Source organism: Electrona antarctica (genome assembly GCF_951216825.1).
Source record: "Electrona antarctica genome assembly, chromosome: 19".
NCBI lineage: Eukaryota > Metazoa > Chordata > Actinopteri > Myctophiformes > Myctophidae > Electrona > Electrona antarctica.
Window position 1 is genome coordinate 3,529,628 of NC_136800.1, and position 22,138 is coordinate 3,551,765.

Genomic DNA, 22,138 nt, shown 5'->3' on the forward strand with positions numbered 1-22,138 from the left:
CCTACCAACAGTCATTAAGACATGTGAATCCCTTGACTCCTTCAAAACCGCTCTCAAAGGGCACCTACGGACGGCTGCAATTCGAAACCCCCGTAAAATCTGACCCCCCACCCACCCCTTTTCCCTTTTTACCATGAATTCCTGTTCTGTTCTTTGGTAAGTGTAATGCTTTATTGGGTCGTCCACTCACAGTTAACAGTTTTTGTATTGAGTTGTGCTTGAAATGTACTGTAATTCTGCAAACTGTTAATAAATACTTCAATCAATCAATCAATCAAACCAGGCATACTTAATTAACTGGTGGGCGTGTACACTTTTTTGAAAAGAATCTTCCTCCTTATATAATAATAATACCTGATGATCATGTTTTAGGGTGGGGGGAAAAAATCACGGCACTCCATCTTTAAATATTCAGTCATGTCACTCTCAAATTGGCTTACTGTAAGTCCAGATAGAAAAGAGTTTCCATTATATTAACCTGGATGTGATTTAGATTCTGGATAAAACAAAAATGAATGAAAATGACCCCATTCTCCCCCATCATTCAAATCTTCCATGAGCGATGAGATGAGATATACTTTATTAATCCCCAAAGGGACATTGAGGCATTACAGCAGCATAATGTGATGCATAAATAAAACTACTGGACAAAACAGAAAAACAACAAACACAGATGAACATGAAGACAATATATATGCATTGGAGGAGACAGTTCTTATGCATTTGCATTATAGAGTCCGATGGCAGTTGGCATGAAACAAGAGTCTGTACCGCTCCGCATTCTCTGGGGTAAGGTGAGACTTTGGCTTAAGGTCCCTTGTTGCAGCATGCCATAAAATGGATGGGAGTTCGCCAGCATGGAGTTAAGTTTGTCCCTTATATCCTCCTCTCCGCCAGGGACGGATTAACCCCCATGAGGGCCCCTGGGCCGGTAATTTTTGCAGGGCCCCCATAGCGCAGGTGCGCGCAACATTTTCGTGTTTTTCAGTGTTTTTATCACCTTTTTGACCTAAATTTAACAAAATCAATGGCCAATGAAGGGCCCCAGGAGCCCTTTTCAGGGCGTCAAACCCAGTACCTCATGGTCCAATTTCCCTGAAGGGCCCCTGAGAGCCAAGGGCCCCTGGGCCACGGCCCCACTGGCCCAATGGCTAATTTGTCCCTGCTCTCCGCGACTGACTGCCCACCCCCCCGCCCCCCAGCATACCACTGCATAAAACAGAATGCTGGCTATACAACAGACTGGTAAAACATTACCAGTAGCACACACATTAACCCATTTAGACCTGAGGACGATTCTACAAAATGTCTTCTAAAATCCTGACAGTTTTCTGAAAAACCCATGTTTCTGTGTCAGTGGTTCTCAAACATTTTCATGTGAAGGACCCCCAAATAGAATTGGCCGCCGACCTTCATCTGAAAATATGTTGTTCCAGGGACCTCCCATGCAGAAGCAAAGATTTGAGTTAAAAACGTTCGCTCTGAAAGAATATATATTCAAAGATTTGCAGCACATTTTCATGATTTTTCAAAAATAGCAGATCTACAAGCTCGTAGCTATGAGCTTGTACATCTGCTATTTTTCAATAGCTAAAGTATAAAATATTGCTTAAAACACAGCCTCCCCAGGAGGTATACAGTCTGCTCTGTCCCTTTTTGTAGACGGCCTCTGTGTTGTCTCTCCAGTCCAGATCTTTATTCAGGTGGACACCAAGGAACTTATCTCTACGTCTTCTCCCTGGATGGTGATGGGTACTGGGGTCGTCATCCTCTTTCTTCACCTGGCTCGCTGGCATCAATCACCAGCTCTTTGGTCTTCCGAATGTTCAACGGTATAGGGTGGTTTTGTTCAGCCCAAAGTTCTCCAACCTCTGCACTCCTCGTCATTGTCCTCAGTGATGCAATGGAGGAGTCATCTGAGAACCTCCGGAGAATGGCATGTTCCGGAGCTGAAGCTGAAGTCAGAAGTATAGGTGGTGAACAGGAAGGGTGACACAACGGTTCCCTGGGGTACTCCCATTACCACGTCGGACTGGCAGCCTTGTAGCCGGACGTATTGTGGTCTCGGGGTGAGGTAATTTGTAATCCAGGCCACATGCATGGATGCAAGCTTAGTTCTCAATCTCTGCCCGAACCTGACCTGGCCCGACCCGACATTTTCGGGCCGGGCCTAAAATGTATGCTAATCAGTAGGGCCGGGCCAAGCCGGACCTCGGGCTCCATGAAAAAAAATAATATATATATATATATATATTGAATTTGTTCATAATAACAGAAATAATAGTTCTGTTCTGTCTGCTTGTGTATTTATCTATCGTGAAGATGGTGCTGACTGGCATGTCACTTTTACTTTGTGTATAAAGTTCTCAAATTCTGCCCAAACCCGACCCGGCCCGACCCGATGTTTTAGGGCCGGGTCGGGCCTAAAAACCTATGCTCATTAGCCTCTGGCCCGATCAGTTAGGGCTGGGCCTTAATCTTCAGGCCTGTTGAGAACTCTATTCTCAGCAAGCAGGGGGGCCGGATGGTGTTAAACACACTGGAGAAGTCGAAGAACATGATCCTCACCGTACTCCCCTTCTTCTCCAAGTGAGCGTATATAGGCCCTCTGCAGCATGTAGAATAGATGATGGCATCCTCCACCCCAACTTTGGCTCAGTGATGGTAGGCGAACTGTAAGACTAGGGTCCAGGGAGTCGCTCACCAGAGGCCGTAGGACGGTAGCCTGGCTAATAAGCCAGACTCAAATCACACTGTCGTGTGGTATTTGAGTCTGGAGATGCTGTGTATGGATCTTGTTTCCCGGGGGGCGGGTTCAAACATTTTCTCTTTGACGCAATTGGTCAGAGCTACTGTCAGTCAAAGGTCTCAAGCATTGAACGTCACTGTACCAAAGCCCGCCCATATTGCATACTGTGTCCCGATTGGCCACACCAGTTCTCTGGTGTAGGAAATGGGCGTACAATTGAGCCTCTCCAGACCGTAATCCGCCGGCAGGCAATTTTCTTTTGCCAACGGCTGATTCGGTCTGGCTTATTAGCCAGGCTAGTAGGACGGTGCTGCAGAACTATTGTCTCTCAAAAGGTTTTCATGAGGTCAGTACCACTGGTCTGTATAGTCATAAAGAGTACTAGGATGCAGTGTTGTTTTTGGCAGCAAATTATTTTAGTCTAGTCATAGTCTTTGGAATGAAACTTCATTTAGTTTTAGTCACGTTTTAGTCACCTGGAATGTTTTAGTGTTAGTCTAGTTTTAGTCGAAATATCATAAGATTTTAGTCGACTAAATCTACAGTTGATTTAGTCGACTAAAATGTGTTTTTGATGCCGTCGTAATGGCTGATTTTACACTTGCTGAAAATAGCTGATCTACAAGCTCACAACGCGGCGTGATGTGACGCGTTGTGAGCTTGTAGATGAGCGATTTTCAGCATTCAAACCAAGTGTAAAATGACTTATACTGGATCTCTTGTCCACTAGTCCCTTCCTAACATTTTAGTCTAGTTCTTATTTGTTGACAAAATTGTCAGTATATTTAGTCTTAGTTTTAGTCATCATAGCTTAGTTTTCAGTTTTCATCAGTGGAAAAAGGTAGTCGACGAACATTTTTCGTCATAGTTTTAGTCGACGAAAACAACACTGCTATAGGATGCACTCCTTTGGGCACTGGAACGTTGCAGGTTGTCTTCCACCGCTCAGGCAATGAGTTTTTGGTTCAATGAGGTTTTATTTCTCACTCACTCACACAAGTATGTGGAGTGAAATGTTGGTATTTCATGCCCTGTGCGTACTAACAATATATCAAGAAGATATAAATAGGGTATACGTTTTATGAAAAGTAAACTAGTAAAAAGTCAAACCTTTAGCAGCAGTAAAGAGAGAGTACAGAATATGATGACAGAATAAATGAGCAACTACAAAATATACAGTATAGGGCACAGTGCAATTTGTGCAAGGTACAATATGTGCAGGGTAATTGACCCAAAATAAATAAATAAAAATAAAACATTTGACCTGGCTGTTTGGCCATTGTTCAGGACTCTGATAGCCAGGGGGAAAACAACTCTTTTATGTCTCTCTCTGGGGCGACCTTGTGACAACGCAGGCACTTTTCTGACTGCAGTGGCATAAACTGTACATTGCTGAGGTGGTGTTTGTCCTTCAGATTCCTTTAAGCCTCCGATTTGCCCTTGAAGAACCATGGGTGGTCTGGCATAATTAGTCCATTGACTATGACTGACGATATACTTGCTACCACCAACCATTTTCCATAGCATACTGGTTGGTTTGAGTTTTCAGGAAGCCAGTGGGTTCTATTCATTTGAATACAATATTAACATCAACTTGCAGGGCCAGATGACTTTAAAGAATTGCTTAAGATCACACCAGTCCTCCATGGCCTTCATTGGCCCCAGTAAAACAAAGAATAGATTTCAAGATACTGATCACCACCACCTACCTCAATAAGCTCCCCGCTACCTCTCTGACCTCCTCCAAGAACACCACTGCCCTGAAATGAACCTGGGGGTGACAGGGCTTTTTCAGTTGCCGCCATGTCCCTATATGGAACTCAGTTCGACCCCTCCCAGGTCACTCAAAGCTGCCCTTGCCATGTTTAAAACGACACTCAAAACGCATTTAATTCAAATCCCCCTTCTACTTTCTTTTGCATAGTTTTTTTTTTTGCCTTTTAACTAGTCATTTTCCTAATAAAGTTGTTTTTATTTGTTTGGTTTTGTAAAGCGACTTTGAATATTTAGAAAAGCGCTATATAAATGGCAAGTATTATTTGTATTATTATTACTACATATACTGTAGATAGTTAATCCAACACAGTGAACTTAGCTTTTGTCAAAGTTGCACTACCATTGTGTTTCTATTCAACAAATATCTGTCAAATATTAGCCAAGCAATTATGTTTGTCCAACATTGACTGAATTTCTCAGTAATGTTTCAATGTTTGTTGAAAATGTATGTGAAGTATGTGAAATGTGAAGTTTGCATGTGAATTAAATACGCATGATATGTTGCTGAAGCTGTTGTATATAGTTTAGAATTTGATACAGACAGAAGGGCCTTCTCTGTCTGAGGATCTAACATTTTGTTCTGATTTATAAGGGATTCAAAGATCAACAATGTAGGACTAACCAGCTGACGGACATGGCCATGGCATGTTTTAAGCACTTAAACCTGCTATTCTTGATAAACGTGACAGCCTAGGGGTCAGCTCTGTACTTGGTCCACTCTTTTCCCCCCCTTCTAGTACAAAGGTTCTACACCACAAATTGCTGATCTACAAGCTCACAACACGTTGCGAACGCATTACAATATAGGGCTGATATTTTCGCAGAATGTTCCCTCCAAAATAGGGAGGCTATAGAGTTCAAGTGGTTAAATATAATCAAAATCTGATGGAAAATAAAAGTTTATACAAAGACATTTGTGCTTTTATCTAAGTCATGTGGGTTAGCTAAAATGCCTATAGCCACGAATGAGCGAATCATCTTTGAAGCATTACATATTTTGTGCTAACGTGCTACTCGATTCCGTTAGTCCTGTGTTCAGCATACACGCATCATTTCGCCCGATGTGGCATTATTATCACACACACACAACAGTGTTTAAAAATGTATATTCAAACATGTATGGAAAAAAAAGTATAGGCGAGTCACAGTGAGGTATTATCTAACTGGCCCATTAATCAATGTCTTAGAAAGCCCCCAGTCAGCATTCTGTTGGGACGCAATGATAACAGCTAGAGTTTCATGTGATGGTATAAAAAGACATGCTGCTGGTATAAGATGTTTCTAGCCTCTAGGCTGAAATACTAGAAGCCTCAAGGCCAAATCACTCAATCACTCAACAGGGTGTCAACGATACATGGATCACAACAGGCACGTGCAGAGAGTGTTACTGGGGCAGGGGCTGAAATCCCGAAAAGAGGGCACTTTTGGGAAAAAATGGGCGAAAATAGCAGATCTACAAGCTCACAACGTGTCGTGCTGCGACGCGTTGAGAGCTTGTAGATCAGCTATTTTCGGGTCGCAACCCAGCACTCTTTGTCTACTGGAGATGCGGTGTATAACGACGTGGATTTCGAAACAAACGCAAAATGCTGCGTTCCAAGTTCAGGAGACTTCGGGGGGAAAAAGCAATTCTCCTGAATGCTGCCTTCCGGGAATGGCATGGAAAGGAGTGGCATTTTGCATTTCTTTCACCGTAGTAAATGCTGCATTCGTGGTCTGGAAAGGGCAGTTGTTTTACAGACGGGTAAAAGGGGCAGGGGCTTAAGCCCCCTTTGATGTCTATGTGTGCACGTCCCTGGATCACAACAATGATTCAGGGGCAGAACAGCAGACTTCCTTTATCAGTCGGTATGCACGCTTGCATGCACACAGTCAGGCTGGAATTGGTATAATGTCCTAAATTAGTGGCAAGGTGTTGTTTCAATTTCAGGTACACCCATTGTACTTCCTGTCACATGTCAGAACCCCTGCTGCCCTGATGCCGACAGAAGCAAATCCTTTAGCTGGCGTCTGTTCACAGCAGATCGATGAGAGGACCTGAAAGGGGACACCTCTGCTGGGAAAAATCCACTCTATCGATCAGAAAGGAACCTAAAGTCCTCTACAGACTTTACCACCTGATTGGTGTGTGTGTGTGTTTGCATTGTGTTTACTGCTGTGGCAAAGCTGTTGTTTCAAAGGGATATTTCACTTTCAAACACGTTTGGGGTCATTTTCATTTTCATGTTATCATGAATACAAACCAGATAGAATCATTGAAAACACCCGTCCTTGGTCAATATCAGTCACCACAGGACCAAGGATGGGTGATTTCGATGAATGGAGTGAAGAGTTTACAATGGGTTTGTATAAATATCTAAATATTGAACAAGCAACTTAAAAAAGTGGGGTGCTCACAAAAGCCTGACTAGACATTAAAACAACCCCAAACATGTATGAAAGTGAAATATCCCTATAGGTCCCGGTAACTCTAAATGGCATTTAAACAACCAAAAGCAACTGCTCAGCTAACCCTGCACTTCTGTGGCAGCTTCCTGGACCTCTCCTCTTCATCTCCCTCTGATTTTCTTCCCAGTGTCGCCACCTGTTTCCGTCCCAACCATGCACCTCTCTCTGTCATTCCCCCTCCCTCCCCTTCCCTTCCTCGCTGCATGTGCCCCCTCTTTCTCTCCTGCATCTCTCAGTCTGTCCTGTCTTCCGCCTGCATGCCCCAGACCTACAGCCGTAGGGTATCATCTAGCTTCGCAGTGTGTCCTTGGGGTTCACACACACACACACACACACACACACAGTTTCACACGGTGGCAAAGGCACATTGTTGGTCCTTTCCCCCCCCCCCCCCCCCTCTCTTGTTATGCTCCGTCTCTGCCCTATTTGTTTCACTTTTGCTGCAACGCTTAGTAATTTTCTGTGTCCCTTGTATGAGTGGGGATCATATACTCAGATATTGATGCATAAAAGTGGCCTCTGCTATAATGGTTATTATTACTTATCCTTCTAGACTTATTTGTGCGATAAAAACCAAACTAATGAATTGTATTGCAGGCAGCAGTCTCTGTGGGATATTTCCTATTATGGTCTCCAACTAGTGGTAAACATGTACACTTGTACAGTACATCCCCCAAATGCTTCTGCAGACACAGAGACACTGCAGTGCAGCTACCTATAGCTGTGCTGTAAGAATTCCTACCCGTATTCACCTATTTCTAGCTTGGCAAGCTTGTGAGAAGACTGTGAAACCCGCCCAGATGCCAAAACCAAAACCTATCAATATAGCCTTGCTGCTGCTGATGCGTAACATCCCCCCTCCCACCACCCCACACCACCACCACCCAGCTCTGCACCACTCCCCCTTCACTCTCTCTGTCTCATTGACAAAAACAAAGATAAGCCTATGGGATTCATAACAATTATTCACAGTTTACCACCCCCCATCTCTCCTTCTCTCTCTCTCTCATTGACAGCTAGAATATGTGATTCACATAACAATTATTCATATCAGAACAGAGATACATTATTAATAATAGTATTAGTATTAAACTGCAGTGAATGGGTATAAAGTTTCATGTTACATCTTTGTGATTTCACTGCGCCAGCAGCGCCACTAGGGGACAGCAATGTCACAGCAGCAGTCTGTCTTGTTACGGTCTAGTGCGGAGGCTAGATTGACAACGAACACCGACCAGAGTACAAAATAAAAGAACAGCGGGAGATGGTTTAGATATATAAGAAAGCCATATATACAATATGGTTCTACTCATACGGTTCTCTATGTCCAAGACAAGTCTGTGCTGTCCAAGACAATGTCCAAGACATTATCCTGTCAAGACATGTCCTGTCCAAGATAAGATCGCCTCAAACTCAAAGGCATTTAATTCAAGTCGGTTGCTTCCTTTTTGACGCGTAGCAATGGTTGCCTGTGACAACCGGGCTCTGCTGACAACAACACCAAACTACCCAATCACAACGCGATCGTTCCTACGATCTATGGGATCTAAAGAAATCTCCCCGGTAGTGAACGAACAGCTGGGGGCGGAGCTACTTCAGCCGGGGGTCACTGGAATATGGCGTGGATGGGATGTTTTATGAAATGGACCAAAACAGAGTTCATCAGATCCACATTAAGCACAGGGTGCCGAGGAGGTACCAGGTGAGACCAGAGACACACGGAAAGCATGTACCGTGGTGGGGTTCCGGTAGTAGTGTATGTGACTGTCTAATGTAGCTAAATCCGGTTCTAAAGTCATAATACATTGTAATATTGTTAACTCTGTTATCTAACCGTCATTGTAAACAACTACTGGAAGTTGCCATGTTGATAATATGGCATTGATAATATATATACATTGATTTGTATTGATGTGAAGGTGTACTATACAGTATAGCTATACTAGCTATTATAGTTATCCTCCCTAGAATGAATGACTATGCCTATATCTGTTTATTACATTGCATGACAGCCAGCCTAGCTCTGGTCCATAGCCTTACTGCTTCTATGATTCTGCCCTGCATTAAGGCTATGGACCTGAGAGCTATTTCATGGAGAGATTAGTACCTCCGTGGAATTCTAGTTTGTTGCGTTTTGTGTGTACTACTGGTACTGTATACTGGGACTGGTACTAGTACTACTGGTATTATACTAGTGGTATATTGGGACTGGTACTGGTACTATACTAACTACTGGTAGACTGGTACTGTATACTGGTACTAGTACTACTGGTATTATACTAGTGGTATATTGGGACTGGTACTATACTAACTACTGGTAGACTGGTACTGTATACTGGTACTACTGGTATTATACTAGTGGTATATTGATACTGGTACTGTATACTGGGACTGGTACTACTGCTATTATACTAGTGGTATATTGGTACTGGTACTAGTACTACTGGTATTATACTAGAGGTATATTGGGACTGGTACTGTATACTGGGACTGTTACTAGTACTACTGGTATTATACTAGTGGTATATTGGGACTGGTACTGTATACTAGTACTACTGGTATTATACTAGTGGTATATTGGGACTGGTACTGTATACTGGGACTGGTACTAGTACTACTGGTATTATACTAGTGGTATATTGGGACTGGTACTGTATACTAGTACTACTGGTATTATACTAGTGGTATATTGGGACTGGTACTGGTACTATACTAACTAGGGACTGGGACTACTGGTATTATTATTATACTACAGGTATACTGGTACTGGTATTATTATACTACTGGTATACTGGGACTGGTACTCACCCAGGCATAGTAGCGGATCCATTTCTGGCACAGGTGATTTAGTGATTGCAACAAATCAATGACTGTGTGTGTGTGTGTGTGTGTGTGTGTGTGTGTGTGTGTGTGTGTGTGTGTGTGTGTGTGTGTGTGTGTGTGTGTGTGTGTGTGTGTGTGTGTGTGTGTGTGTGTGTGTGTGTGTGTGTGTGTGTGTGTGTGTGTGTGTGTGTGTGTGTGTGTGTGTGTTGCTGCTTAACATATCTATCATCCTAATTCTACAAATCAGTCCTATAATACAGGCATTATGTACTAAATTGAGCAATTGTGTTGGTCTATGTGTAGCCCTAGAATGTCTGTTGTTACAATCATACAGTTGGTACAGTATTCCACATACAGGAGCCATAGATCAGTGTCATGACTTGCGGTTGCAACGGCGGCATAAATGTGATAAATGCTCCGTTTGTACTCGCCCATTAAATAATTCCAAAGACGTGGAGTGAGGTATTGTCCTCTAGTTTCACATCCATGTGAAAGTTATGGCACAAAACGTGTATTTAGTCAAATATCTCCACTTTTTCACGAGCTGCACCCGGACGGCTTTATCTCTGGGCGAGAGGCCTGGAATGACAGCTGGACTGAATTAATCAAAACTTCCTCTGATCATCACAAATGTCATCATCAATTGTCCAGGGAAGCACAAATGTTTGGGGCACACAATTGGCAGGTGCCTTGCGATAGGTGCTGCTGGGTAATTAATCACACCACCTGCCAATTGTGTGCCCCAAACATTTGTGCTTCCATCCCTGGTCAATTTATGATGACGTTTGTGGTAATCAACAGGAATTGTTGGTAAATTCAGTCCATCGATCATTCCGGGCCCCTCGCCCGGAGAGAAAGTCATCCGTGTGCACTGCAGCTCGTGAAAAAGTGGAGATAATTGACTACGTTTTGTGCCAGAACTTTCACATGGATATGAAACTAGAGGACAATATTTCACTCCACGTCTTTGGAATTATTTAATGGGCGAGTACAAACTAAGCATTTATCACATTTATTCCGCGCATGTTTAATTCCACCCAGAAGCGGGTGCAACCGATCTATGTCTGTGTATACAGAATTTACGAGGTATATGAATGATCACAGACATTCTAGGTCTAGTCTATGTGCTACTATGGTGTCAGTCAGTGTTGTAATGTAAACAGTCTGAGTGTCATGCCTTGTTGAAAGGCAATTAATTGCACCTGTGGCTGGTCTGGCCTACCGTGTGGACAAACAAAACTCATTATAGTTCTTCTGGTTTGCACAGACTCAGCCCATACCCTCAGCAGAGATGTGCCTTCCGACGAGAGGCCAAGAGGCCAGAAACAAAGAAAGGCAATGTCGCCAAAGAAACGGATACTTTGTCCTCTGAAGCCGCTGATGGTGTTCAACACAAAGTGGGGCCGTCTCCGTCGCCAGCGCCCCCACCTCCCCCTCGCAGGGTCCCACGATCCAACCTATTCAAACCCTTGATGTTCACCGTAGGGGTATGTCCCCTCACTCTTTTCATTCATCCCGTGTTGTAAAAAGTGCATGGATCTTGGAACTTATTCATGTTCAAACCAAAGCAAGAAATAACATGGGTAGCTTACTTCACGTTTTGTAGATGGGATGGATGGGGCAGTGGTTTGGTTTTCTTGCCGTTGTCTGACTCCATGTTAGTTTACAGGCTGCTCGTTTGGTATGGCGGCCATTTTGCAGTATGAATCACTGAAATCAAGAGTTCAGACGGCGAGGGAAGAAGTTGAGTCGGAAAAAACCTTGCAAGTAAGTGTACGCAAGTATGTTTCCGATTGGCAAAACTCCCCACAGACGTGTTATGTGTTGTGCAGGCATTACAGTTACTTAACCCACTCAGGACGGGAACCCCTTTTGATGTTTTAAGCATTATGTTATACTTTAGCTATGCCACGCTACAAGCTTGTAGATCTGCTATTTTTGAAACACCGCAAAAACGTGGCACAAATCTTTGAATATAATATATTCAAAGATTTGTGCCAGAATATATTATATTCTTTCAGAGCAAACGTTTTTATCTCAAATCTTTGCTTCTGGGGGGGTCCCTGGAAAAACACATTTTCAGATGGGGGTCCGTGGCCAAATACAGATAATTCTGGGGGTCCTTGACATGAAAAATGTTGATCACCACTGACATGGAAACATAGGTTTTTCAGAAAACGTTTAGGATTTAGAAGATATTTTTTTAGAATCGACCTCGGGTCTAAATGGGTTAAAGTTAAACCTTTGTGGAAAAACAACCAATGCTAATTACTTTTATAGTTAATATTTTAACGAACCACCACAATGTTACACCAAGGGTCCTCAGGATATGACGTACTGGCATGACTGGTGGAACCAGCTGTCAGGTATCCAGAAGCGGCTCATCTTGTTCATGACAACGGCGGATGACCTCTGGAGCAGCCTCAGCGAGGGACAGAGAACTGTCAGTGGTAAGCCATCCTCCACACGCACGCACGGACACACACGGTACTCGCTCCTTCTCTCATTCACCCTTTCCTATATAGTCTCACATAGATATACACTTTTTGACTGTTGTACACTTTTATTGTTTTAAGCATTACAGTATGTTATACTTTTAGCTATTGAAAAATAGCAGATCTACAAGCTCATAGCGCGGCACTGAGTGCCGCGCTACGAGCTTGTAGATCTGCTATTTTTGAAAAATCTTGAAAATGTTTTTTAACTCAAATCTTTACTTCTGGGCCTGGAACAATATATTTTCAGATGGGGGTCGGCGGCCAATTACATATAATGTTGGGGCTCCAGCCTCCTTGACATGTAATACCAACCAAACCAAGTTTTTCACCCACCTTACTTGTAATGTGATGTGACAATAAAGATTGATTCTGATTCTGATTCTGAATAGTTTGAGAACCACTGACATAGAAACATACTGTAGGTTTTTCAGAAAACTATCGTGATTTTAGAAGACATGTGTAGCATCAGCGTCAGGTCTAAACGGTTTAAGATGCTGATTGTCAGTGCCTTTTCATTCCAGGTATTATAGCAATAAATGCTGTAGTCTTATGCTGCTGGCGGATCCCCTCCATGCAAAGAACCATGATGAAGTACTTCACTTCCAACCCAGCCTCCAGTGAGTATGCACTTTTTTTAAGTTTTTGAAATCTGTCAATTTCCAGTGAAATGGTCTTTGTTCAACTTCAAACAAAGAAATGCTTCAGCTGAGATGTCTGGGTTGGGTGTGATGGGATGACTCCTCCTGGAGGCGAGTTTTTTATTCCTATGATGGGAGGGAATTTGGAGCGCTGTGATTGGTTGTCAGTGGAGTAGGAAGCGCTGGGCTGTGTTTTGGACCGCACACAAGTGTTTATGCCTACTAGTACTCTATGACTAGTACTAACCCTATCTCTAACTCTAACCTAAACATAACCGCAAGCAGGGGAGCAACGCATCCCTCACCAACCTTAATCCAAAAACTATTAACGTACCCCTCACCAACCTTAATCCAAAAACTATTAAAAAATCCGCGGTAGTAAAAGATGTGGCGGAGTGGTAAAACGAGCGCTCCTAAACCTGAGCTATCCTAGGAATAAAAAACTAGCCTCCTGGAGTCACTTCCCTGCAGCAGTGTGTCCGGCTGGGCCAGGTGCTCCAGCCTCCACCTAATTCACTTCACAGATGGGAACCCAGCAGGGGTTCGTGTCCTTTTAGCTGCACTAGTGTAGCAACTCCTACTCCTACTCCTCTGAACGTTAAGAAATCCTGGTGAAACTCCTCCCTGTCATGTGAAAAGAAGCGTGCTTGGTGACTTCCATGTGTATCGGAGAGGAGACGTGGTTGTGTACACCCTCCACCGACCAAACGGTGTAGGTTGGCATCCAAGCCATGATGATTGATTAGTACACCATTCATGGTGTGTTTTCGCTTCTTCTCTCACCAGAAACACGATGCCTGCCCATGGCCCTGTCCACCTTTAGCCATTACTCCATCATCCATATGGCGACCAACATGTGGGTCCTCTGGACATTCTCCTCCAGCATCGTCTCCCTCTTGGGCAGGGAGCAATTCCTTGCCGTATACGCATCCGCCGGTATGCAGAAATGATGATGGATTAATTCACTGTCTGTTGCATGATGATATCGCTAATTGAAAATTACAGAGTTGACAAGAAGTGCAAAAATCTGTCACGAGCAACATGACAACATGGCAACATTACATAAAATTAGGTTTTACTATATGAAAGAACAATAAACGATTTGGAGGTGGGGTTAAATGGGAGATACCCCATAGGGACCCAGGTGTTTTTTCCTATCAGTTTAACTCTCCTTGTAAGCGACATGGATTTGTGCAGACTCAGACAATTAAGGGGGTGTATGCATTACACTTTTGCAAGAGAAAACCTTCCAAAATTACTATATTTTTCACTTTGACAAAAAGAACAGGTAGAGTGGTGGATAATCTGCGTGACAGTTGCCAACTCTCACCCCAAGACTGTATTTTCAGGTGTCATCTCCAACATGGTCAGCTACATGTGTAAAACAGCCACCGGACGGGTGCATCCCTCATTGGGAGCGGTAAGGATGCTGCTTACCAACATAATAATTCAGCTCTGTTTAAAAACTGAGAAAAAGAAATGCAATCTTTTCATGTCTCTTATTGTGTCATCTGCAGTCCGGCGCTGTCATGACAGTCCTGGCAGCGGTCTGTACAAAGGTGCCAGAAGCTAAACTAGGGATTATTTTCATTCCCATGATCACTTTCACAGCAGGAAATGTAGGTGATATACACACTTTATACATACTGTACATACAATGCATACATTGCTGTTTGCGTTCATGTGATTGTGTTCCACGGACGGAAAATGCGTACCTGCTAATATAAAGTAATATGCTGTCAGTGTGTTAAGAATACATATTTTCTGTTTTTTACTGCAGGCAACAAATGTACCGTGTCTGTCTGTGCATGAAAGAACCGGGTTAGTTCCCAATGTGTGAATGTGTAAGTATGCATCTAGGAATGCATGGAAGAGAGTTGTGCTGTGCCGTACTGTACCGTACCCACTGTAGTCACTCACAGTACCTAATGTCCATCTTGCTTAGGCTTTGAAAGCTCTTGTTGCCATAGATGCAGCAGGACTAATTATGGGATTGCGGAGGTTTGACCATGCAGCTCATCTCGGTGGGGCCCTTTTCGGAGTGTGAGTAACTAGTGTGTTTCTAATTTAAACTAAGATTATATGCTTCCACATTTAGCAATTATGATTTGCACAGACCAGGTGAATACCATTACCTATGAATGATCACTAATAAAGATGAACATGCATCAACAGACGATGTGCACAATGCAACCTAAATGTTTAGCAAGAGCCATGCCCTTCCCACAATTGGCTCTATAATCTATATACTACTTATCCTGTCCCTCTGTCCTACAGGTGGTACGTAACATATGGTCACAAGCTTATGTGGAGAAAGAGGGAACCTCTCGTAAAGTTTTGGCATACCATGCGGTCTCCAGGTGCTGGTGGAGGCAGGCCAGGAAGTGGACCTGGTGTCAATAGTGGTGCAGGGCCTGGACCAAAATAAGAGTCGTGGCGACTGAAATTGGCCCTTGAGGAGTGATCTGGTGTCGTGGTACAGGGAGATCTTCGATTTGGAGACAATCCCCCTATTAAAAAAAAAAATGTTCAACCGAACTTTTGAGTAAATACGGCAGGTTTCATCTTACACATTTCCTATTCACATTGCTGAATAGAATTGCTCATTAAGAAATGTGTTCAAAGACTGTCCAGAAAAGTTCTAAATTAGTTTGAACATGTGTGTGCAGCTGAACAACTGTATGCATACTGTCTGTATATCAGTGATGTGGCTTGGAATGGATTGATCAATTCTACTGTAAAGTGTACAGTATGATCTTTTGTGATGTTTAGATTTTTTTGAAACTATACTGAACAAAATTTTTTTTTTAACAAATGTTTGTTAAAAAAAATAGAGCTCTATTGTGATCGGAATCATTGCTATAGTGTTTGGTCTGGGTCTTCCTCGTCTCTCCAGCTCTCTCATTTAGACCGGGAACCCCTATACGTAACTAATACTATACCTTTCAAATCAGAGAACCCCTTTTGGGGTGGTTGTTGCTTTGTACAGCATATAGCAACATGCAGTCATTTCTTTTTTTAATAAATATTTGAAGAATAGAAAACTTAGGTCAAGATTTAGAAGGCGTTTTTAGAATCGACCTCAGGTCTAAATAACAAAATATATTTTGAGGTGGGTCACTAATTAATTCAATGACGATAAACCATTTATCTCCTCCTTTATCCTGTATGAGTTCTCTCCTGATTGGATGAAATTGGCATCATGACCTAAAAATGTCTTTACTAGAGAAATGGAGATCCTTGACTGAATACTCTAGTGACTAGAGTCTAGTCCATAGCAATGATTACAATGGCAATCTAAAGCTATTTAACACTTTCAAAATACCATCACACCACCTTTCAGACCCATCCAAAAAAAGGTTTGTCATAGTTTGTGTGAAAGATGTACAGTAAAAAAAACAGATACCTCATTGTTCTTTGACCTACTGTAAGAACTCCATTTCCTTTTTGTCAACTTGTGCTGGAACAATATTACAATAAAACAAACAATTATTATTATTAAACCACTTTCTCATCTCTTGCCAAGTACTGTCTGTATAGCCTCACGCACCCAATGGACTGAGTTGTTGGTGCAAAGCTTTGTGCATCACCATCAACCAACTTATCAAATGGTGAAATATCCTGACATAAGTAATTCCTGCTTGGTTAAGGGAGTTATTAACTGACTGCCAGATGGGACGGTATGGAGTTTGCAGGAGTGGCCCGTTTTGTGCCTCAGATCATGAACGCAGCTTAAGATTGCTGTGAAACTTTGCACAGCCACACACAACCCAAGGAAGAAATGCCACAGAAACCATTGAGGAAAAAAAAGATGTTGATTGTAAGACCTACAGTTCAAGAGTTATAGACCAAAGCGTAAATTTGCTACAGTGAGGCTGGTTTGAAAAAGGTACGGTGTTGTAAAAAAACAAAGTTGTCCTTTTAAGATTTAAGGATAGCTCTAAAATGCCTGATAGCTGTGATATACTGTAGTTACTGTGCAGAGAAAAGGGCTGCATCAAGCCTTCCAATGAAGTAGAAAGAAAATGTCATTCACAAGACATTGGAGTTTCCTTGAAACAAAAACACATTGCAATGACAGTAATACAGTAGAATATTAACTATTTTTATACTATTGGGAATCCTGCATTAATTATGCCCTTATTATTGAGAATGGTGTGTGTGTGTATATGTTAGTTTATCATGGTCAACAATCAAAAACATTTTAGCTATCAGGATTAAGGTTCTCGCATGCAATGACTATTTTGAATGGTGCTCTAGTGATGCAGGGACCCAACTCTTTTGTTTTTTGCCGGGGCGGGTCAATTTATTCATGAATGCGGGAACCTAGCAGGTAGTTTTCAATCTGTTCTACACTCTGTCATACAACAAATTATATAGGAGGGCTTAAGTGGTTATGGTTTTTCCATCAACAGATCAGATGGCTATTAAGAACAGAAGAGAGCAAAGCGTTTAGAGACTGACTTGAGAGTCTAGATCTAGATTGAAGATACACAGAATTTATTGTTCAGCTATTTTTTATCTCTGCACATCCACACAGCAAAAAAACAATAGTTGTCATTACAGATCTATTGAAACTGGACCCACAAGATAAACAAATAGTGACAGATAATATAATAGATTGTGTTGGAATTGTAGATACTGATAAGACATTTTATCACTATTACACAGAATCAGATTTTAAGGCTAAATATGATTTGTCTATCAACATATTGCCTGAGTTTAAAGTGACCCTGTGCCGCCTTCTAAAACAGACATATTTCTATAGGAAGTAAAATTCTAGACAGCACCATTCATGTCTGTACAGCAATGTTACTCTATATGTCAAAGCTGCAGATGAGACTGACATCTGCTGGCTTTTAAAGTAAGTGCATAACAAGGTACTCCAGTTGTAAACACTAAGGTAAAGGCAGCTTTGGCAAGAATACAAAAATAACATGTTTGCCTCATCAGGCTAAAGCGTTATTTATGAAAAAAAAGGAAAAGCACCATCTGCGTTGGTATTCAAAAGTAAGAAGGTCCTCCACAGCCGGAAGGGCTCCATTACATTATGAATGGGACAGATTGAGACATTTGAAGAGAATATGCTAATAATTACGTATGCTTACTCATTCAAAAATGTATCTGCAGCAAGGTTGCCTCTGTTGAAATACTACTTGTCTTTGGTTTACAAGGAAATGACTCATTTGTCTTTTTTTTCTTCTTTTCTTTAGCTGATAAGTTATCAAGCCAAGTGTGACTAAAACTAATACTTTGATGGTCAAATACATGAAAAAAAAATAACAAAGACATTTAACGAGGGCCATAGGTCATCATGTAGACACCACTAAACCACTGCATCAGGTTATGTATGAATCTAAACCCCCAGCCCTTTCAAATAGTAAGTCACACATCGCCATAGACCCACCTGAACTCTACTTGCAATTGACTTCATTCCATCCATGGCAGGCAGTCAGTGAATTGAATCCCACTGTATCCATCTACTGCTGCTCCTCAGCCCTTGCCCTTGTGGTTGTAATAGGAACTTCTCCCCTTCAACCCTTGCTCTTGTGGTTGCCATAGCTGGGGAAGCCAAACTGGCAGAGCATCAGGTTGGAGAAGCAGAGTGGCATGGAGCCGTAGATCTGTGCCAGCCTGTTCAGACAGTAGGACCTCTGAAGGAGGTGTTCGGGGCGACGCCACATACCGAGGTACCCACTGCTGGCGTCTTTCTCCAGGTTGCGTAGGTCCACGGGCTTGACGAAGACCCCCGAGGGTCTGCCGATGCTGCCCTTTGACCTGGATGAGCTCGACGGCAACCTCGACTGTTTCCCCAAATGCATTGCCACGGCAAAGTTCATGGCAATGTCGTCGCAATTCTCAGTGTCATCAATCAGCTTATGTACTGCTTGAGGCTGGTCCTGGAAGAGTTGCAGGTAGTGGCGGTGGAAGAAAGCCGCACCAATCAGCACCATGGAGTACCTGCAGTGGAAAGTATAGAAGGAACTGTGGACCTCCGACAACCAAAACAAATACAAAGTTTGCTGACACAGTCAGCACATGCTAGTGTGTAAATACGGCAAAGCATGGAAAAGAATAAAATCGGATTAAAATGTATTGTGGTCAATTCCGTAATCAAAGTAATAGAAGAGTAAATGTGACGTACCCAAATGTGTACTGTGTAGTCGCATTTTTGTTTTATTATAAATGTTTTCTTGTATTTTGAATAGCCTTATTGTGTCTTGAGAATGAGCAGGGAGTCTATGTTGTAGGAATGGACCTATTCCACATTCCGCCACCAGGTGGCAAATGCACTTTCTGAGATTCCAGTTTATTGATGCTGAGCAATGTAAAGACATGGGAATGTGGAATATGAAGGAAAATAAGATGTATTGTGATGAATATGTATGAGAAGAGATGGGTTTATTGATATTGTGTGAAAATGTGAATGTTCATACAGTAATTGCAACTCTTTAAAACAAAGAAAGTAAATGGTGATTTAACCTGCATAATTGTTAATAAATCAGATGAACAAGGAAGAGAGAAAGCACAACACTGAAACTGACTGTCTCCCGTTTCTGTTTACTCCTTGGGACGTGTAACATAAGCAAAATAGAAAGTGTCTCAAGAAAAAAAAAAAGACTGCTGGTTTTTTTGGAAATGTTTTGCCTAAAATGAAATTGCCCACAATAGGTTGAAAACGAAAAGTAGTTGAAGGATGACATACCTGTCCCCTCCACCTATTTCTGGATCCTGCAGCTCAAAGCTACCATAGCTATACACTCCACCCGCCATGCAGACATGTTTTCGAGGGACAAAACCAACAATTTGATCCGGAAATTGCTGTGGGACAAAATAAGGCATTAATATTGTAGCAGTTACACACACACACACACACACACACACACACACACACACACACACACACACACACACACACACACACACACACACACACACACACACACACACACACACACACACACACACACACACACACACACACACACACACACACACACACACACACACACACACACACACACACACACACACACACACACACACACACCAATGTCTAATGCACATTAATCTATACTAGAGCGGTGCCTGTGGGGCCTCTACAGCGGTGGCCTAATTGGAACGATGCAAGTTGGAAATGCATGCCCCACCCAGATAATACGCGTTGGAGCCTCTACAGCTGTGCCCGTTGGGCACTGGCCTACTTGGAACGATGCAAGTTGCAAATGCATGCCCCACCCAGATATTATGTCTGTGTCCCTTTTATGCCTACGTATATATGGAGTTCTTTGTCAGGCATTCCCAAATATTTATGGAATTCTGTGTCAGGCATGCCCAAATATGGAGTGTTGTGATGTCAGAACAGTCCAGCTCCATATATGGACCCTGGGCAGGGGCCCGGTCCAGAGCCCGGGCAGAGGCCTTTTTGGGGGCGGTTCTGGACAACCGTGGGTCCGACCGACTTGACAGCAGGCACCCCCTGTGTCGAATTTGAAGTCGGTGGGGCGAACGGTTCTCAAATTACGTGGTATACACACAGACAAGACAGACAAAGACATGGTGCATTTATCAGATAAGATGGAATCCAGATACATGGGATGATAATTAGTTTCAACGACTACATCAAAGCTGATGGCATTACCTTCCAGACAGAGAAAGCAAAACTGATGTCGGGAACGCTGACCAAGGTATCGTCATCCAGCATCAACACAGCTACGGTGTTGGAAACAAGGCATATATGTTAGAAGATATTAGTCTTTCAGAGTAAAACAGTCCATCCATGACAGACAACACACAATCAGTTGATATAAAATACTGACCATCTGTATCAATTTCAGTGAAAGGCTGCAGTCTGTTGCGCATGTGATTGACACTCTGCTCCTTGAAGACCACGGGGACAGGATGGGGCCCCAGTGAGTCCCAAAGCTTTTGGGGGGTTTGTTCCCCAACGTTATTCCAAACTATGATTATCCGCCGAAGGCGGGGTACTCCCTGGTAATGGTTCAGGAGTCTGAGCAGAATATCCGTGCGATTATACGTTTGGATGACGATAGTGAATCCCTCTTCCTCCTCCTCCTCTTTTGTCTTCCTTTGTGCAAAGTTGGACTTGCTGGGCGATGCTCTACGCAGAACTCCCATGACGCCCCCGTCGCCTCCTCTGTCTTCAGCGGGTGGCAATAGAGCGGTCAAGGCTGCACAGACCAGAAGCAGGAGGAGCAGTATTGGCCAAACTAGATACGGCCGCCAGAGACCCATAAAGCTGCGAAGGACCCTGTAGCAAGAAGAGACAGATGCAACATTTAAGTTATGCTACGTTTTCCTTCTCTCACGGTTCATTGAATTCCATCACCTGTTGACCATCACCTTTGGTTCTCAAAGTGGGGTATGGGGACCCCCAGGGGTCCATGGGTGAATGTAATGCACAATCTATGTAAAGCGCCTTGGATAAAGGCGCTATATAAATGCACCATTTACCATTTACCATTTGGGTGGCGATTCCACGGGGTTCAACTTAAAAGTATTTAATGTAGCATCGCAATCATTTTTTCCTTTTCTTTTTTTTTAATCTTCTGGGGGTCCCTGGCACAAACTCTTTTCAGATGGGGGTCAGCAGCCAGATATATATCAATTATATATCAATAGCTACTTGCACACTTACTTTTCAATCATGTCACGTAAAGGAAGTGTTTCATTGAGCATCCAGTGACAGCTGCTATAATTTAACCACTTTTAAACTATGAGCTCATGACAATCCTTCATCCTTCAATCCTACTTCAGTGGTCACTTCTCTCTCAACTCTTCTTTAAAAAGTAGCATTAAACACTTACATATTTTTCTTTGTATGAAATAAAATGTGTTTATAAAGCATATTTAAAAGCCATTCTAGATGACCAAGTGTGCTATACATGAAGTATACATACATGAAGTAATTAACCATTGAAAAACAACGAGAGATAACTTCTTAAAACATGGAGGAAATGGAACTAACGTTACCTCATTTTATGCTCACAGCTGGTAGAGCAATACCTCTTAATTTTCACGCCCTGCCATGTGTTGACACATCAAAGAACTTTGAAGAAAAGAGTTCTAACTTCCACGACCAGCTGTAAACAAACAAACAGGAGTTCGCAGTCAGTCTCAGTCAAGTAGCTGCCATCTTTGCTAGGCTAGCTCAGAGCGGGCTAGCTGATACATTACCATAGCAA

The 22,138-nt window shown here is 42.7% G+C and overlaps 2 protein-coding genes across 3 annotated transcripts; one reads left to right on the plus strand and one right to left on the minus strand.

Moving 5' to 3' along the window:
• The first annotated feature begins 8,562 nt into the window (after positions 1 to 8,562).
• On the plus strand, positions 8,563 to 16,245 carry LOC306943660 (presenilin-associated rhomboid-like protein A, mitochondrial). Of its 2 annotated transcripts, none has more exons than XM_079530158.1 (10): positions 8,563 to 8,675; positions 11,064 to 11,283; positions 11,459 to 11,563; positions 12,114 to 12,246; positions 12,816 to 12,911; positions 13,719 to 13,868; positions 14,282 to 14,352; positions 14,450 to 14,551; positions 14,878 to 14,975; positions 15,210 to 16,245. In XM_079530158.1, exons 1-10 carry the CDS (start codon positions 8,590 to 8,592, stop codon positions 15,358 to 15,360), a joined length of 1,212 nt encoding a protein of 403 aa, XP_079386284.1. In that variant the 5' UTR covers positions 8,563 to 8,589; the 3' UTR covers positions 15,361 to 16,245. The 2 variants fall into 2 exon arrangements, with proteins under 2 accessions (XP_079386284.1, XP_079386285.1); XM_079530159.1 differs by having other exon boundaries at positions 8,594 to 8,729.
• A 1,166-nt stretch (positions 16,246 to 17,411) lies between these two features.
• On the minus strand, positions 17,412 to 22,130 carry LOC306943395 (exostosin-like 2). Its single transcript, XM_079529691.1, has 5 exons — positions 21,927 to 22,130; positions 20,753 to 21,204; positions 20,575 to 20,645; positions 19,639 to 19,754; positions 17,412 to 18,893 (listed from the first exon to the last, which is right to left on the minus strand). The coding sequence occupies exons 1-5, from the start codon at positions 21,929 to 21,931 to the stop codon at positions 18,467 to 18,469; spliced, it is 1,071 nt and encodes a 356-aa protein (XP_079385817.1). The 5' UTR covers positions 21,932 to 22,130; the 3' UTR covers positions 17,412 to 18,466.
• Between the last annotated feature and the right edge of the window lie 8 nt (positions 22,131 to 22,138).

Excerpts from the sequence above, each read along its gene's own strand:
- LOC306943660 (XM_079530158.1), top strand. The coding sequence starts at position 8,590 with ATGGCGTGGATGGGATGTTTTATGAAATGGACCAAAACAGAGTTCATC. Across the intron at positions 13,869-14,281 it reads TGCCGTATACGCATCCGCCG|GTGTCATCTCCAACATGGTC; the intron begins GTATGCAGAAAT and ends CTGTATTTTCAG. Across the intron at positions 14,353-14,449 it reads TGCATCCCTCATTGGGAGCG|TCCGGCGCTGTCATGACAGT; the intron begins GTAAGGATGCTG and ends TGTCATCTGCAG.
- LOC306943395 (XM_079529691.1), bottom strand. Across the intron at positions 20,646-20,752 it reads CACTGAAATTGATACAGATG|CTGTGTTGATGCTGGATGAC; the intron begins GTCAGTATTTTA and ends CCAACACCGTAG. Across the intron at positions 18,894-19,638 it reads GAAATAGGTGGAGGGGACAG|GTACTCCATGGTGCTGATTG; the intron begins GTATGTCATCCT and ends TTTCCACTGCAG.